This window comes from Rattus rattus, chromosome 3, assembly GCF_011064425.1.
Source record: "Rattus rattus isolate New Zealand chromosome 3, Rrattus_CSIRO_v1, whole genome shotgun sequence".
Taxonomy (NCBI): domain Eukaryota; kingdom Metazoa; phylum Chordata; class Mammalia; order Rodentia; family Muridae; genus Rattus; species Rattus rattus.
The window spans coordinates 89,946,589-89,964,294 of NC_046156.1; the positions used below are offsets into that span (position 1 = coordinate 89,946,589).

Sequence of the window (17,706 nt, forward strand, 5' to 3'; positions counted from 1 at the left end):
CCAGGTATGAGCTCTGCTGGTTTCCAATCTTCAAGTGCACAGGTGAAGATAGAATCACTGGAGGGAGATGGAGCTGCTGCCCTGGAGACAGTCTGCAGGGCAAGACAGGCCCATGCATCATTGCCCGCATCATGATACCACCCTTGTCATTAGTTTTTTTGTCAACTTGGCACAAGCTGGGGTATTTGGGAAGAGGAAATTTCAACTGAGAAAACACCCTATTAAATTGACCTGTGGCATTTCTTGATTAATATTAATGTGAGAAAGTCTAGCCCACTGTGGGTGGTGCCACACCTTAGCAAGTAGTCCTGAGTTGTGGGAGAAAGCAGATTTAGCAACCAGGGGGAGCAAACCAACTAGCAGTATTCCTCATGGTCTCCATGTCAATTCCTGCTTCTAGGTTCCTGCTCTGAGTTCCTGCTCTGACTGTCCTTTATAATGGACTGCACGCAATAAGTTTAAATAAACCCTTTCCTCTATAAGTCGCTTTTGGTCACGGTGTTTATCACAGCAACAGAAAGTAAACGAGGACACTACTTGAGATAAGACCATGTAACAAGGAGTGACATAGTACAGCAGAATGTCACCAGGTCACATACAGACAAAAAAACTCTCACAAGTCATTACAGAGGTACTGGGAAATCAGAACATTAACAGTTATATGCTAATAAGAGCAAAAGCTCGTATGCCAGAGTGTCCAGCCGTGTCAAAGGGCAAGCTGCAGCTTCACACATTGGTACCCATGAGTGTTAGAAGCCTACTGTGGCACAGACTGCTAAGTGAGGAGTGGTAGCTGCTAATCAAACATAAGCATGCACCAGAGATTAGAAGATGTGTTTTGTGTAACCATTTTAGACATACGGTGGTCCTCTCTCCATGTCTGTGGTTTTGTGTTCTGAAGTTGCTGTTACTCTACTGCAGTTAAAAAAATAATAAACTGTTCCAGAACTAATTAGTGAGTTTTAAATTGCTCACAATTCTGACAACTATTATGAGCTCTTTGTCCCGTGTGCTCACGTTGTTCATGCTATCTTGGTTCTGCTCAGATCTACTGCTGTTTAACACAGTGGCTGCTTTTAAGTAATCTTTACATAGCAGCCCAGGACCATAGTACAGTGTCACTTACCACACTTTGTCAGGTCAGCCTTTTAAGTATCTCATAAGATAGTGAACACAGTATCATAGGATATGAGAGAGTGCTTATTCCTATAACTTTCATTGCATTATTACTATCTTATCCTGTGCTTAATATATAAATTAAACTTTGTCATGGGCAGACAGGGGTGGTGGACTGAGAGTGACCCCATAGGCTTAGATGAGTGAATACACGGTCCCTAATTGGTGGAATCATTTGGGAGGGATTGGGAGATACAGTTTTGTTGAAGGAGTTATGTCACTGGGTTAGGGTGGCGTGGGCTGGGCTTTGAGGTCTCAAAGGCTACTGCCATTCCTAGTGTGCCCTTTCTCTGCTCTTGCTTGTGGATCAATATGTGAGCTCTCAGCTGTTTTTGCTGACATGCTTTTGTTCCCCCATCATGGACTCCAACCCTCTGAGGTTGTAAGCCCCAATTAAATGCTTGGTCATGGTCTTTTAACACAATGGTAGAAAAGTAAATGAAGGAGGAACAGGAAAAACTATGTGGGGTGGGAGTGGGGGTGGGGTGGGTTTCAATACTAACTGTGGTGGTTTAGAACTCAGGGTCGTTTTGTTTTGTTTGAGATAGGGTACACCATGTAGCTCTGGCTGTCCTGGAATTCACTATGTAGACCAGATTGGCCTAGAGATCACAGAGATCTATGTGCCTCTGCTTTCCGTGTGCCGTGCTTAAAAGAACATGCTACTGCATCTTGCTAGGCATTGAGTCTTGAAGCCCTTTGTGAATAAGGGGTAGACAACTGCTATATTAATAACTACTTGACAAATTCCACAATTTTTAAATGAATTTGTTCCTTTTACTGTACTCATGAAAATAACTCAATCTTTAGGAGATATATAAGCATACTACACAAACCTCACTCCTTTCTGTGTATTCTTGACAGGTAACTGTTAATAATTGTATCAATTATTTTTTTAGTTCATTTAAACCCATGTCAAGTGTATACATTCATATTTAATATGAAAGGGATAATTTTATGATTAAGTGTTTAATCCTTCAACTCTTAATAGCTTGTTTTTCATAATATTTATTTTTTCTTTTATAGATACAATTCTGGATATACTTGGTGAATATTACTAGCTTCAATGTATTCTGTTGCTAATTTGAATTTCTTAAGTCTCATTGCATGAATTCCTAGTCACTTTGAGGAGTAGGATGGGGCTTAGAGTAGTTTTTGTCATATATTTAGTGAGTTTTTGTCGTGTTCACAGTTGGCTTCCAAGTCTGTCTGTCTGCTTTCCTATTTATCTTTGGAGGTGTGGTGAGGCACAGAGTTTGCTACCTGCTGTGTGGTGTGAGCTCTGTCTCGGGCTATGAATCCCTACACGCATTGCTTTAGTCTGAGCAGGTAGGGAAGCCTCTTTAAACCCTGGCTTGACTGACTGGAAGCTTTTGAAGATGGGCCATCTGGCTTAAGTGTTCCAAATGTGATTCCTCAGAGGGACTCTCCTTATATAACCATCAGAATATGCAGAGTATATGATCACCTCCAAATTATATGCCAAAATGGATCCTGGCATGGGAGTATTTAGATGAATTTTTAACAACTCCTTAGGATTCACTAGGACTTGGCTTCCTAATGGACTTGACAAAAAGCTTGCCTATTGTAGACTACCACTGACAGTATACTTCTTGTTCATGGCTCAATAGAATCAACCCCTTTACTGTCCTTTCTATGCATCATCTTTCAAAAGTTCCTGAGAAGTTCTCATCTATGGTAGTTGTTCATGTCTTATTTACTCGCTTTTATGCTAATACATACATATACACTCAGTATATCTCTCTATATATATTTTATCCTGATATGTGTATAGTTAATATTTACAGCAACATCAAATCCCTTGATTATATTGATGATAATACATGAACATAATGCAAATATATTTCACATCCTCATATAAATATATTAAAAATAATGCCTAGGATCTTATGCATGCCTGGTAATTCTTTACTACTGTGCATTAATTTCAGCCCTTTTTCTAATTTTCATTTTGAGACACAGTCTACGTTGTTCAGGCTGGTCTTAATTATACGCTGTAGCCCATTGTTGATATACCAATTTGCTTCCAAATAAAACATTCCATCTTGAAAGTTCCTTAAAATACATTCTAAAGGGAAGTAAAACATTCAATCCTGTGGGGAAACTAGTTAAGCTCAGGAAGTAAACAACTCAAAAGTTTCAGAAAGTCCCTGAAACTGACCAGATTCATTAGCACCCTCCCCAAGTATATAAATCATAAGGATGGACAGACACTCTCAGACCAGCTGAACTACATGAAGAGGCAGATCACCTGTAATGGCTATTCTTAGTTGCCAATTTGACTACATCTGGAATTAACTAAAATCTAGAAATGGGAGCAAACATGTGAGGGATTTTTGCTTAATTTGAAGTATGTAGATTCACTTTTATTTTTTTTATTTTTATTTTTTTTTATTTATTTATTTTTTTATTAACTTGAATATTTCTTATATACATTTCGAGTGTTATTCCCTTTCCCGGTTTCCGGGCAAACATCCCCTTCCCTCCCCCCCTTCATTATGGGTGTTCCCCTCCCCACCCTCCCCCCATTGCCGCCCTCCCCCGACAGTCTAGTTCACTGGGGTTCATTCTTAGCAGGACCAGGGCTTCCCCTTCCACTGGTGCTCTTACTAGGATATTCATTGCTACCTATGAGGTCAGAGTCCAGGGTCAGTCCATGTATAGTCTTTAGGTAGTGGCTTAGTCCCTGGAAGCTCTGGTGGCTTGGCATTGTTGTACATATAGGGTCTCGAGCCCCTTCAAGCTCTTCCAGTTCTTTCTCTGATTCCTTCAACGGGGGTCCTATTCTCAGTTCAGGTCCTATTCTCAGGTTTGCTGCTGGCATTCGCCTCTGTATTTGCTGTATTCTGGCTGTGTCTCTCAGGAGCGATCTACACTTCTGCACTTCTTTGCTTCATCCATCTTGTCTAATTGGGTGGCTGTATATATATGGGCCACATGTGGGGCAGGCTCTGAATGGATGTTCCTTCAGTCTCTGTTTTAATCTTTGCCTCTCTTCCCTGCCAAGGGTATTCTTGTTCCCCTTTTTTAAAGAAGGAGTGAAGCATTCACATTTTGATCATCCGTCTTGAGTTTCATTTGTTCTAGGCATCTAGGGTAATTCAGGCATTTGGGCTAATAGCCACTTATCAATGAGTGCATACCATGTATGTCTTTCTGTGATTGGGTTAGCTCACTCAGGATGATATTTTCCAGTTCCAACCATTTGCCTCTGAATTTCATAAAGTCGTTGTTTTGATAGCTGAGTAATATTCCATTGTGTAGATGGACCACATTTTCTGTATCCATTCCTCTGTTGAAGGGCATCTGGGTTCTTTCCAGCTTCTGGCTATTATAAATAAGGCTGCGATGAACATAGTGGAGCACGTGTCTTTTTTATATGTTGGGGCATCTTTTGGGTATATGCCCAAGAGAGGGATAGCTGGATCCTCAGGCAGTTTAATGTCCAATTTTCTGAGGAACCTCCAGACTGATTTCCAGAATGGTTGTACCAGTCTGCAATCCCACCAACAATGGAGGAGTGTTCCTCTTTCTCCACATCCTCGCCAGCATTTGCTGTCACCTGAGTTTTTGATCTTAGCCATTCTCACTGGCGTGAGGTGAAATCTCAGGGTTGTTTTGATTTGCATTTCCCTGATGACTAAAGATGTTGAACATTTCTTTAGGTGTTTCTCAGCCATTCGGCATTCCTCAGCTGTGAATTCTTTGTTTAGCTCTGAACCACATTTTTTAATAGGGTTATTTGTCTCCCTGCGGTCTAACTTCTTGAGTTCTTTGTATATTTTGGATGTAAGGCCTCTATCTGTTGTAGGATTGGTAAAGATCTTTTCCCAATCTGTTGGTTGCCGTTTTGTCCTAACCACAGTGTCCTTTGCCTTACAGAAGCTTTGCAGTTTTATGAGATCCCATTTGTCGATTCTTGATCTTAGAGCATAAGCCATTGGTGTTTTGTTCAGGAAATTTTTCCAGTGCCCATGTGTTCCAGATGCTTCCCTAGTTTTTCTTCTATTAGTTTGAGTGTGTCTGGTTTGATGTGGAGGTCCTTGATCCACTTGGACTTAAGCTTTGTACAGGGTGATAAGCATGGATCGATCTGCATTCTTCTACATGTTGACCTCCAGTTGAACCAGCACCATTTGCTGAAAATGCTATCTTTTTCCATTGGATGGATTTGGCTCCTTTGTCAAAAAATCAAGTGACCATAGGTGTGTGGATTCATTTCTGGGTCTTCAATTCTGTTCCATTGGTCTATCTGTCTGTCTCTGTACCAATACCATGCAGTTTTTATCACTATTGCTCTGTAATACTGCTTGAGTTCAGGGATAGTGATTCCCCCTGAAGTCCTTTTTTTATTGTTGAGGATAGTTTTAGCTATCCTGGGTTTTTGTTATTCCAGATGAATTTGCAAATTGTTCTGTCTAACTCTTTGAAGAATTGGATTGGTATTTTGATGGGGATTGCATTGAATCTGTAGATCGCTTTTGGTAAAATGGCCATTTTTACTATATTAATCCTGCCAATCCATGAGCATGGGAGATCTTTCCACCTTCTGAGGTCTTCTTCAATTTCTTTCTTCAGTGTCTTGAAGTTCTTATTGTACAGATCTTTTACTTGCTTGGTTAAAGTCACACCGAGGTATTTTATATTATTTGGGTCTATTGTGAAGGGTGTCGTTTCCCTAATTTCTTTCTCGGCTTGTTTCTCTTTTGTGTAGAGGAAGGCTACTGATTTATTTGAGTTAATTTTATACCCAGCCACTTTGCTGAAGTTGTTTATCAGCTTTAGTAGTTCTCTGGTGGAACTTTTGGCATCACTTAAATATACTATCATATCATCTGCAAATAGTGATATTTTGACTTCTTCTTTTCCGATCTGTATCCCCTTGATCTCCTTTTGTTGTCTGATTGCTCTGGCTAGAACTTCAAGAACTATATTGAATAAGTAGGGAGAGAGTGGGCAGCCTTGTCTAGTCCCTGATTTTAGTGGGATTGCTTCAAGTTTCTCTCCATTTAGTTTAATGTTAGCAACTGGTTTGCTGTATATGGCTTTTACTATGTTTAGGTATGGGCCTTGTATTCCTATTCTTTCCAGGACTTTTATCATGAAGGGGTGTTGAATTTTGTCAAATGCTTTCTCAGCATCTAATGAAATGATCATGTGGTTTTGTTCTTTCAGTTTGTTTATATAATGGATCCGTTGATGGTTTTCCAGATATTAAACCATCCCTGCATGCCTGGGATGAAGCCTACTTGATCATGGTGGATGATTGTTTTGATGTGCTCTTGGATTCGGTTTGCCAGAATTTTGTTGAGTATTTTGGTCAATGTTCATAAGGGAAATTGGTCTAAAGTTCTCTTTCTTTGTTGGGTCTTTGTGTGGTTTAGGTATAAGAGTAATTGTGGCTTCATAGAAGGAATTCGGTAGTGCTCCATCTGTTTCAATTTTGTGGAATAGTTTGGATAATATTGGTATGAGGTCTCCTATGAAGGTCTGATAGAATTCTGCACTAAACCCGTCTGGACCTGGGCTCTTTTTGGTTGGGAGACCTTTAATGACTGCTTCAATTTCCTTAGGAGTTATGGGGTTGTTTAACTGGTTTATCTGTTCCTGATTTAACTTGGTACCTGGTATCTGTCTAGGAAATTGTCCATTTCCTGTAGATTTTCAAGTTTTGTTGAATATAGGCTTTTATAGTAAGATCTGATGATTTTTTTGAATTTCCTCTGAATCTGTAGTTATGTCTCCTTTTCATTTCTGATTTTGTTAATTTGGACACACTCTGTGTCCTCTCGTTAGTCTGGCTAGGGTTTATCTATCTTGTTGATTTTCTCAAAGAACCAACTTTTGGTTCTGTTGATTCTTTTCTATGGTCCTTTTTTGTTTCTACTTGGTTGATTTCAGCTCTGAGTTTGATTATTTCCTGCCTTCTACTCCTCCTGGGTGTATTTGCTTCTTTTTGTTCTAGAGCTTTTAGGTGTGCTGTCAAGCTGCTGACATATGCTCTTTCCTGTTTCTTTCTGCAGGCACTCAGCGCTATGAGTTTTCCTCTTAGCACAGCTTTCATTGTGTCCCATAAGTTTGGGTATGTTGTACCTTCATTTTCATTAAATTCTAAAAAAGTTTTTAATTTCTTTTTTATTTGTTCTTTGTCCAGGTTATCATTGAGTAGAGCATTGTTCAATTTCCACGTATATGTGGGCATTCTTCCCTTATTTTTATTGAAGACCAGTTTTAAGCCGTGATGGTCCGATAGCACGCATGGGATTATTTCTATCTTTCTGTATCTGTTGAGGCCTGTTTTTGACCAATTATATGGTCAATTTTGGAGAAAGTACCATGAGGAGCTGAGAAGAAGGTATATCCTTTTGCTTTAGGGTAGAACGTTCTATAAATATCCGTTAAGTCCATTTGGCTCATGACTTCTCTTAGTCTGTCTACGTCTCTGTTTAATTTCTGTTTCCATGATCTGTCCATTGATGAGAGTGGGGTGTTGAAATCTCCTACTATTATTGTGTGAGGTGCAATGTGTGTTTTGAGCTTTAGTAAGGTTTTTTTTCATTATGTAGGTGCCCTTGTATTTGGGGCATAGATATTTAGGATTGAGAGTTCATCTTTGTGGATTTTTCCTTTGATGAATATAAAGTGTCCTTCCTTATCTTTTTTGATGACTTTTAGTTGGAAATTGATTTTATTTGATATTAGAATGGCTACTCCAGCTTGCTTCTTCTGACCATTTGCTTGGAAAGTTGTTTCCCAGCCTTTCACTCTGAGGTAGTGTCTGTCTTTGTCTCTGAGGTGTGTTTCCTGTAGGCAGCAGAATGCAGGGTCCTCGTTGCATATCCAGTTTGTTAATCTATGTCTTTTTATTGGGGAGTTGAGGCCATTGATGTTGAGAGATATTAAGGAATAGTGATTATTGCTTCCTGTTATATTCATATTTGGATGTGAGGTTGTGTTTTGTGCTTTTCTTCTCTTTGTTTTGTTGCCAAGACGATTAGTTTCTTGCCTCTTCTTGGGTATAGCTTGCCTCCTTATGTTGGGCTTTACCATTTATTATCCTTTGTAGTGCTGGATTTGTAGAAAGATATTGTGTAAATTTGGTTTTGTCATGGAATATCTTGGTTTCTCCATCTATATTAATTGAGAGTTTTGCAGGATACAGTAGCCTGGGCTGGCATTTGTGTTCTCTTAGGGTCTGTATGACATCAGTCCAGGATCTTCTGGCCTTCATAGTTTCTAGGAGAAGTCTGGTGTGATTCTGATAGGTCTGCCTTTATATGTTACTTGACCTTTTTTCCTTACTGCTTTTAATATTCTTTCTTTATTTTGAGCGTTTAGTGTTTTGACTATTATGTGACGGGAGGTGTTTCTTTTCTGGTCCAATCTATTTGGAGTTCTGTAGGCTTCTTGTATGCCTATGGGTATCTCTTTTTTTAGGTTAGGGAAGTTTTCTTCTATGATTTTGTTGAAGATATTTACTGGTCCTTTGAGCTGGGAGTCTTCACTCTCTTCTATACCTATTATCCTTAGGTTTGATCTTCTCATTGAGTCCTGGATTTCCTGTATGTTTTGGACCAGTAGCTTTTTCCGCTTTACATTATCTTTTACAGTTGAGTCAATGATTTCTATGGAATCTTCTGCTCCTGAGATTCTCTCTTCCATCTCTTGTATTCTGTTGGTGAAGCTTGTATCTACAGCTCCTTGTCTCTTCTTTTGGTTTTCTATATCCAGGGTTATTTCCATGTGTTCTTTCTTGATTGCTTCTATTTCCATTTTTAATTCCTTCAACTGTTTGATTGTGTTTTCCTGGAATTCTTTCAGGATTTTTCGATTACTCTCTGTAGGCTTCTACTTGTTTATTAATGTTTTCCTGTGTTTCTCTAAGGGAGTTCTTCACGTCTTTCTTGAAGTCCTCCAGCATCATGATCAAATATGATTTTGAAACTAGATCTTGCTTTTCTGGTGTGTTTGGATATTCCATGTTTGTTTTGGTGGGAGAATTGGGTTCCGATGATGTCATGTAGTCTTGGTTTCTGTTGCTTGGGTTCCTGCGCTTGCCTCTCGCCATCAGATTATCTCTAGTGTTACTTTGTTCTGCTATTTCTGACAGTGGCTAGACTGTCCTATAAGCCTGTGTGTCAGGAGTGCTGTAGACCTGTTTTACTGTTTTCTTTCTGCCAGTATTGGGGACAGAGTGTTCTGCTTTCGTGTGTGTAGTTTTTCCCCTCTACAGGTCTTCAGCTGTTCCTGTGGGCCTGTGTCTTGAGTTCACCAGGCAGGTCACCTGCAGCAGTAAAGTTGGTCTTCCTGTGGTCCCGAGGCTCAAGTTCGCTTGCGGGTGCTGCCCACGGGCTCTCCGAGGTGGCAGCACCCCGGAAGATCTGCGCCGCCCCTTCCGGGAGCCTCCGTGCACCAGGGTTCCAGATGGCCTCCGGTGTTTTCCTCTTTGGTCCCGAGGCTCAAGTTCGCTCGCGGGGTTCTGCCCACGGGCTCTCCGCGGTGGCAGCGACCAGGAAGATCTGCGCCGCCTCTTCCGGGAGCCTCCAGGCACCAGGGGTTCCAGATGGCCTCCGTGTTTCCTCTGGAATCTGCAATGTGTAGAGAGCAGTCTCTTCTGGTTTCAGAGAGGCGTGTCTGCCTCTCTGAAGGTTTAGCTCTCCTTCCCACGGGATTTGGGTGCAGAGAACTGTTTATCCGGTCTGTTTCCTTCAGGTTCCGGCGGTGTCTCAGGCAGGGCTCCTGCCTCACCTGGGCCCTCTCCCACGGGAGCCCAGAGGCCTTATACAGTTTCCTCTTGGGCCAGGGATGTGGGCAGGGGTGGGCAGTGTTGGTGGTCTCTTCTGCTCTGCAGCCTCAGGAGTGCCCACCTGACCAGGCGGTAAGGTATCTCTCCCACGGGTTCTGGGAGCAGAGAGCGTAGATTCACTTTTAATCCGTATCTTTGAGGTAGGAAAACACAGGCCTTTAATCTGGATCTTGAGGTAGGAAGACACACCTTTAATCTGGGCCATGCCTTCTGGTGGTAACCTTGGTAAGGACATGAAAGAAGAAACCTTTGATATTTGCTTGCTTGCCCTCATCTTGCTAGCAAGTCCATTGCTTCACTGGAATTAGAGCTTACTTCTTCAGGATGCCAACATATACTGGAGACCAGCTGAGACATCCAGTCTTCTGGACTGAGGAACTACCGGATTCTTGGACTTTTTGTTCACAGCCAGCCATTGTTGGATTAGCTGGACTTCAGCCACTAAATCAATCTAATAATTATAATCCTTTATATATAATTAGAGAGATTCATTTTGTAAGTTCTATTACTTTAGAGAACCCTGATTCATGCATCAGCAAAGGTTTCTGAAAGAAGCAGAGACCAGACAAACTTCTTGGAAGAGCAGAGACCAACTAAGCCACCAGAACAGAGCTCCGATAATTAATCTACCTTTAAAAGGTTCAGACCAACTAAACTACCTAGAAAAGACACTCCCCCACCTGTTGCCTGCAGGCTGTGCTGTATACTTGAGGTTTCCAGCTTTTGTGAGCTGCCACTAATGTGAGGGAGATTTTTGATGTCATTTGATGTCTTTGAGTCATTTCTGCTCCTGAAAGTAACCCCAAGAAACTCATTGTTACACCAATTCGATGTGGATGGTATCCATACTTTGGTCTGTAGTAGGTTCCCTATCTGGAGTGTTTATTGGTGTCTCTCCAGAAATAGTGTCACACCATGCTGAGACAGGCCTTGAACTTGTGCTCCTCCTGACATAATCTCCTTAGTAGCTAGGATTATAGGCCTGCACTGCCTTCTTAGCTTTCGTTATTTTGGTGTGGTCCTTCCCTAATTATGTAGATAGTATGACAAAGATGGAGTTTGTAGATAGTTTCAGAACTGAATTCCGGAGCATGGTTAATGCCCTAGGACTCAGCAAACACTTCTGCATTCTTTGTGACATTGTAACTTTCTTCCTCGTCTCAGAATCTCAGTTATCACCTATCGAGATATATACTGCTAGGTCAAAGCTCATTTTTCCAGTTCAATTTCTCTTGCCAATAGTTCATTTAACAGAGCAGATGTCATGAGCTCCAGAGAGACAGAGGGAGTGAGTAGGCTATTTGGTGGTTTGGGGCGGTTTTCTACAAATTCTATTACCACTAGATAGCCTCATTAGGACATAGTATTCTGAGCTACGGCTATGCTCTAGGTACGAGGAACCTTGAACTAGTTGAAGCCCACGCTGAATGTAACAGGAAGGAGTCAGTAGGGTGGCAGTTTGAGTGAAAATGGCCCCCATAGGGTCACAAGGGAGTGGTGCTAATGGGAGGTGTGACTTTTTTGGAGGAAGGTATCACTGGGGGCGGGGGGGGCAGGTGGGCTTCAGGGTTTCAGAAGCCAAAGGCAGGCCCAGTGTCTTCCTCTCTTCCTTCGCCTGCCAATACTGATCTAGAACTCTCAGCACCATGTCTATGTGTCACCATACTTCCCTCAGTGATGATCGATAATGGACTAAAGCTCTGAAGCCAGCCCCAGTTAAATGTTCTTCTAGAAGAGTTGCCTTGGTCATGGTGTCTCCTTACAGCAACAGATCCTAACTAACACACAGGAGCATCAAAATCCTTCATAGCATTGCTGAGCCTCTGGATCAACTAAACTAGTCACTCCCTGACTTCAGCTATTGTAGTCAAAGCCTTCTAATGGATAAAAATCAGTTTTCAATTAGAACAAGTAATAATGCTGTGGGTGTGGTTCATCTTGAAGAACGTTTGCCCAGCATACATGAAGCCCTGGCATCTATCCCCATGGTGGTCTATGCTTGTAATCCCAGCTTTGGCATTTGGGACTTGGAAGCACGAGGATCAGAAGTTCAAGGTCATTCTTTGCCAAGTAGCCTGTTTCAGGCTAGCCTGGGCTACAGGAGACTCTATCTCAAAAATACATAGAACATAATAATGTTGATAAGCCATAGAAAATATTTAAAAAAAAAAAAACCTTATGTGAAAAGAGCTAGCCAATTCCATCCACTTATGAAAAAGTTTATTTCCAAGTATTTTAAATGCATATGTTTCATTCTTCAATTTTGTTTTATTTGTAGTGGTAGGGATTAGGTGCAGGGCCTCCCACATATAGGGCAAGTTCTCTAACATTTAACTATCTCCTCCACAGCCCTAAAAAATTTAAACAACCAAAGAATTACATCAAATTGAATGGAGAAAGGTCACCAGTACCCACAAAATCAGAATTAAAAATTTAAAGAACAAAAATTCTACAGCATTCTCTAATTTCTAAAAGACCAAGGACATTTGAATATGGATAGAAAAATCTCTAACTCATTATCAGATTTAAAAAAATGAGACTTGTTATTTTATGAGTGTTTTACATGTATGTATGTATGTATGTATGCATATATGCATGTATATATGCATGCTACTTGTATGTCTAATGTCCTCAGAAGTCAGGAGAGGGCTCTGGATCCTCTGGAACTGAAATTAGACATGGCTGTGAGGCACTATGTAGACTGAACCCTAGTCCTTTGCAAGAACAATCATTGCTATTAATTGCTGAACCATCTCTCCTGCTCCCTGTACATCAGATCTTTGAATAAATTACTTTGAATTCAAACTTATCATTGGTCAAAACACAAATTCGGATCTAACCTATTAAATAATAACATGTGTAGAGAGCTGGTGAGCTCTGAGCATAGTGAGACTCCTGGGCTTTGATCCCAAATGCTCCCCAGCTCTACCCCCTTTTATCCCAAGCAGCACACAGAAGGCAGGTGGAGCACAGACAGACGAGGAGTACAGACATGCAGAGCAAGGTCTCTAGCACCAGGGGCCCCTGTAAGTGGCTCTTTTACAACCCATGTTTTCTAAAAGTGGGCACTTGCTCCAAGTTTTCACAGAAGCAGTTCTCCTGCGGGTGGGTGGGAAGCAGCGCTTCTGTAAGCTGATGTCACAGCACAGTATTCCTGCAATCCTAGGGCAATTCCCTTGTGAGCAGTTAGTGTGATGGACTGTCCCGAGGCCACTCGCTTCCTCCTCGGCCTGCTCTGCCTTGACTCCCACCATTGCTCAGTACTCAGGTTACAAATACTAAAAGAACAGTTAGCCAAACAGCACAAGGCTTATGTTAATGTTAATGAAATGGCTCCTTGAAATCTCAGTTTGTGTATCAACCAGTGACCTTTACCCTTGTTCTTCCATTTTTGCTCCCATCTTACTTTCCCAAGACCCTACCTGTAAGCGTCATGTGGCAGCATCATGTGGCATGGTCACAGATTCAATCTCGGCTTACTCAGGTGCTAACACTTTTCTAGTCCCAGGCTGACTGCCTCAGCTTTACTTCTCAACCTTATTTTTTATTATTTGATTTTAACGTGTGTGTGTGTGTGTGTGTGTGTGTGTGTGTGTGTGTGTGTGTGTGTGCCTGCAGGTGAGTGCAGGTGCCCACAGAGCCAGAGGAGTGGCTCCCCTGGAGCTAGAGTTGCAGATTTTCTGAGCTGCTTGATGTGAGTGCTGGGAGCCAAATTTAGGCCCTCTAAAGAGCAGCGTCTCCTCAGTCCCCCTCTCCACTTCCTGAGCTCCAGGGGCAGGGCTTGGTTGGGTCAGCAAGGACATGGCTCAGAGGTAAAGGAACATCTCTCCAACCCTGAGGAGCTCAGTTCAAGCCCTTGCACATGTATGATGGAAGGAGGGAACTGCCTGAGTCTCATAAGCTGGTCTCAGACATCTGCACTGTGCCACAGTATGCAGGTGCTTTGAACAGTCACACATGCGCATGCACATTTGTATACATGTAGACATGTGCTAGTGCACACATGTGCACGTGCGCACACACTCAGACACACAAATGTAGTAATAGCAACAATAGTAGTGATATAACAAAAGAAGCAAATGTTCCACCGTAGCTGTGGTCTGATGAGGCTGCTGTCTCCACAAGACTTCCATATGGACACAGTCTTCTGATATTATAGACAGAACATGGACTTTTTTATTTTTGCAATTGCTGTCTTGTTTCTTTTTCATGTTTCTTATCTCACAGAAACTTACTTCTTGTGCCTGAGGAAGAAAGGCACCAAGAATTCCCTGCTTTCTCACCACTTAACCTCAGCATCCTACCCAGGTAACCAAGCCTCTGGCCATATTGTACTATTAACTTCTTGTTTCCCTAAAACAAAGCACTTGCTACAAATAATCTAACTATACACTAATTTCATTAGGCATTTCTGGAGTGTGCTCCTTTTTATGTTGTTCAGTATTTGATTAAACACGTTGTTCTTAGGCACAGCCACGGTCAACACAGACATTAGGTTGCTAAGCATCCTAATATTTATCTGTATGAGACTGAGCCTTGTGACGACAGGAACTGAAACCAGTCTCCTAGACTATACATCAAGGAGAAAAGTGGTGTACTTTTCTTTCAAAGATCATGTGCATTTTATTTTAACATTATAATATAGATACACTATGTTTATATATAGTCTCTCAAATTCCTAAAATAAATTATTTTTTTTTTTTTTGGTTCTTTTTTTCGGAGCTGGGGACCGAACCCAGGGCCTTGCGCTTCCTAGGCAAGCGCTCTACCACTGAGCTAAATCCCCAACCCCTAAATTATTTTTTAAAACAAATACTGCCCTGGGTAGTTTTTATATGTGTATATTACCTCTCTTTCTCTGTCTCTCTCTGTACTCCTCTGTGTGTGTGTGTTTGTGTGTGTAAGCATGTGTATGGCGTGGTGTACTTGTGGAGGTGCCTTCTACCATGTTTGCAACATCATCTCTGTTCTTTGCGTTCACATATGCCAGGCTGGCTGTGGATTCTAAAGGCTCTCCTGCCTCTGGCTCTCAGGTCATAACAGAAACAGTGAGGTTATAGACAGGTGCTGCATGCCTGGCTTTAAGAGGGCACTGGGTATTCAAAACACAGGAGTTTACACAGTAAGTGCTTGACCCATTGGGCTACTTCCTCACCTCTGGACATTTTTTAAAAAATATGCCCCAGCATATTTTTATGTATGTATGTATGTATGTATGTATGTATGTATTGTATTGTATATAAGTACAATGTAGCTGTCTTAGGCACACCAGAAGCAGGCGCCAGATCCGATTACAGATGGTTGTGAGCCACCATGTGGTTGCTGGGATTTGAACTCAGGACCTCTGGAAGAGCAGTCAGTGCTCTTAACCGCTGAGTCATCTCTCCAGCCCACCTCTGGACATTTTATAAGGTCATTTTCTTATCATTTGATTTCCAGCATTTTCTCCTCGTTTTCATAAAACATAATCAACATTTTAAAAGTGCTCTGTTATGAACTTAAAATTAGAAATTTTAAGAAACAACAATTGAGAAAATTTAAATGAAATGTTGTAGGCAGTAAAGAAATGAATATAAGGAAAAATGAGAGAATTACTCCATTTGAACATCAAGAGAAATCACTGGTGCACAGCTAGGTAACCTTCTCTACTTGATCCCAGCCTAGAGGTCAAGAAACAACTCGTAGGTTCTTTCCTGGGGGACAGAAACACTTTCCTGAGTTAAAAGGGTGACAGGTCCACCAATACTCATTTCAGGCTACAACAGAACCACAAGAAGCCACAGCAGACCATCACCTACAACTGAACCACGGCCTGAAGATGACACCCTGGGGTCTTTCCAAAGTCTTAGTTTGTGACACATCAATGGGCAAGCCACTCTCACGGCTGTTAGTGTTACACCTTACATGAGCGTCTCTTTACAGCTGTCCAGCTCCTTCACTGTCTTCTGAAGTCTCAGCCCGAGGGCTTCTACTTGACACTGTAGATCTGAAACGACACAGCATGGTCATTAGTACACTAGTGTGTAGGGGTAGTTTTTAGCTATACTGCTTTGGAGGAACGGGGAATCACCAAGACTTGGGGTAGAAGAGCTTCTGGAGAGAGAGCCAACCAGTCATGTAAGAATTTGGGCAAGTAGCCACTGGCCACTTCCCCGATTGGGCCTGAGGTATCAGGGTAAGGTTTAGATGTGCCCAACCTTTGAGCTAGTCACAGCATGTCAAAAATTAACTGACTGCTGTGTGTGGCTCTGTGTGTGTGTGTGTGTGTGTGTGTGTGTGTGTGTGTGTGTGTGTTCCATTCGAGAATCCAGATAGCTCATGGATGCATGCATGTGACCAGCCGGGAGCCAGAAGCTACCACTACACTAATGTCTAGGGCTACACTGGCATCTAGTGCTTTTCTAAACTCAACCGAACCCTCTAAAATTTCCCTTAACCTCCTAAGAGCAACACAGGTGTTCCTTCCACTTTGCCTGTATTGTTCTATGCAACACGTCCATGGCCCTCACAACAGCCCACACCACTGGCCTTTTCTCCCTTCATGTGTCAGGCTTATTTGGAAGCACCTAACAGGCTAACCATTCTAGTGTTTTCAAGGAAAGTTGTGCTGCTGGCACACTCCATACATTTCTGATCACATGGCTCATTTCGCAAAACCTTTGGCTGTCTGAGCTTCTGTTCCCAAACTGAGGCTCCTGGATAGAAATGAAAGAGAAATGATGTGCCAGGCTCATGGTTGATAGTTTAACTCTGAGTAGCATCTAAACAGCATTATAATAACTTCAAAAGGCAAAGGACACGGTGTGGGCAACCGGTTTCCACACAGTCTTCAACTAGGAAATTTAGGGAGTGTTTGAGAAGGATTATTCCAGAAGCCATGTGTAGTGTGTGATGAGTCTTGGCTATTTCTGTCCTGCCTACTGGCTGTTGTGAGGGCTGTGGTCTGAACCTTGACTCCACTTAACTCCCTGGGATCGTTTAAGGTACAAAAGGAGACTACACAAATGGACTAACCAGTTTTACAGAAAAAGTCATTCATAACAAGGGGATTATTAAAATTTTACATTCTAGCTACCTCAAACATTTTAATATCCTACTTTCAATAGTAAATTTGAAAATTTTAATGAAGCCATACTCACACACCAAACTTCTATGTAAATCTTCAACACGCTTTCCTATCTATCTATCTATCTATCTATCTATCTATCTATCTATCTATCTATCTATCTATCTATCCATCCATCCATCCATCCATCCATCCATCCATCCATCCATCCATCTATCCATCTATCGAGCTGGTTCCTCAAATCAGAAAGCAAATTCACTCTAAGCAAATGTTCTCATAAGAGTTTTCTAGGTATTTATATAAAAACCTTTAGTTTTATAAATACCATGTTTTCAGATAGATTATCTTTGATTATTTTAATCAACATTAAAATTTTGCATCAGGTATATCCTACTTTGAAATGTATATTCATCATGGCATGGACAACTCAAGTTTATTAACACATGTACTACACCAATCCACTTCAACAAAAGAGAAAATAACATGAAATATAGTTTTTAGTAAAAATCTTTTGCAACCCGGAAACTGTATTTGGAATGTTCTGTACCACGTCATTGTGTAGTTAAGCACAGTAGGCTGCAGACAGGCTGCAGCAGGTTTGACACACACTGAAGAGCAAGGAGCTGGTGCTCACTGT

General features: G+C 41.5%; 1 protein-coding gene across 1 annotated transcript in view; it reads right to left on the minus strand.

Annotated features, from left to right (window-relative positions):
* The window catches only part of Lekr1 (leucine, glutamate and lysine rich 1), a 162,831-nt gene that overhangs the window by 52,410 nt on the left and 92,715 nt on the right, over window positions 1-17,706 (minus strand). The window contains exon 7 of the mRNA XM_032898288.1: window positions 15,908-15,989. Coding sequence (XP_032754179.1) covers window positions 15,908-15,989 — 82 coding nt within the window. The remainder of the gene's footprint in view (window positions 1-15,907; window positions 15,990-17,706) is intronic.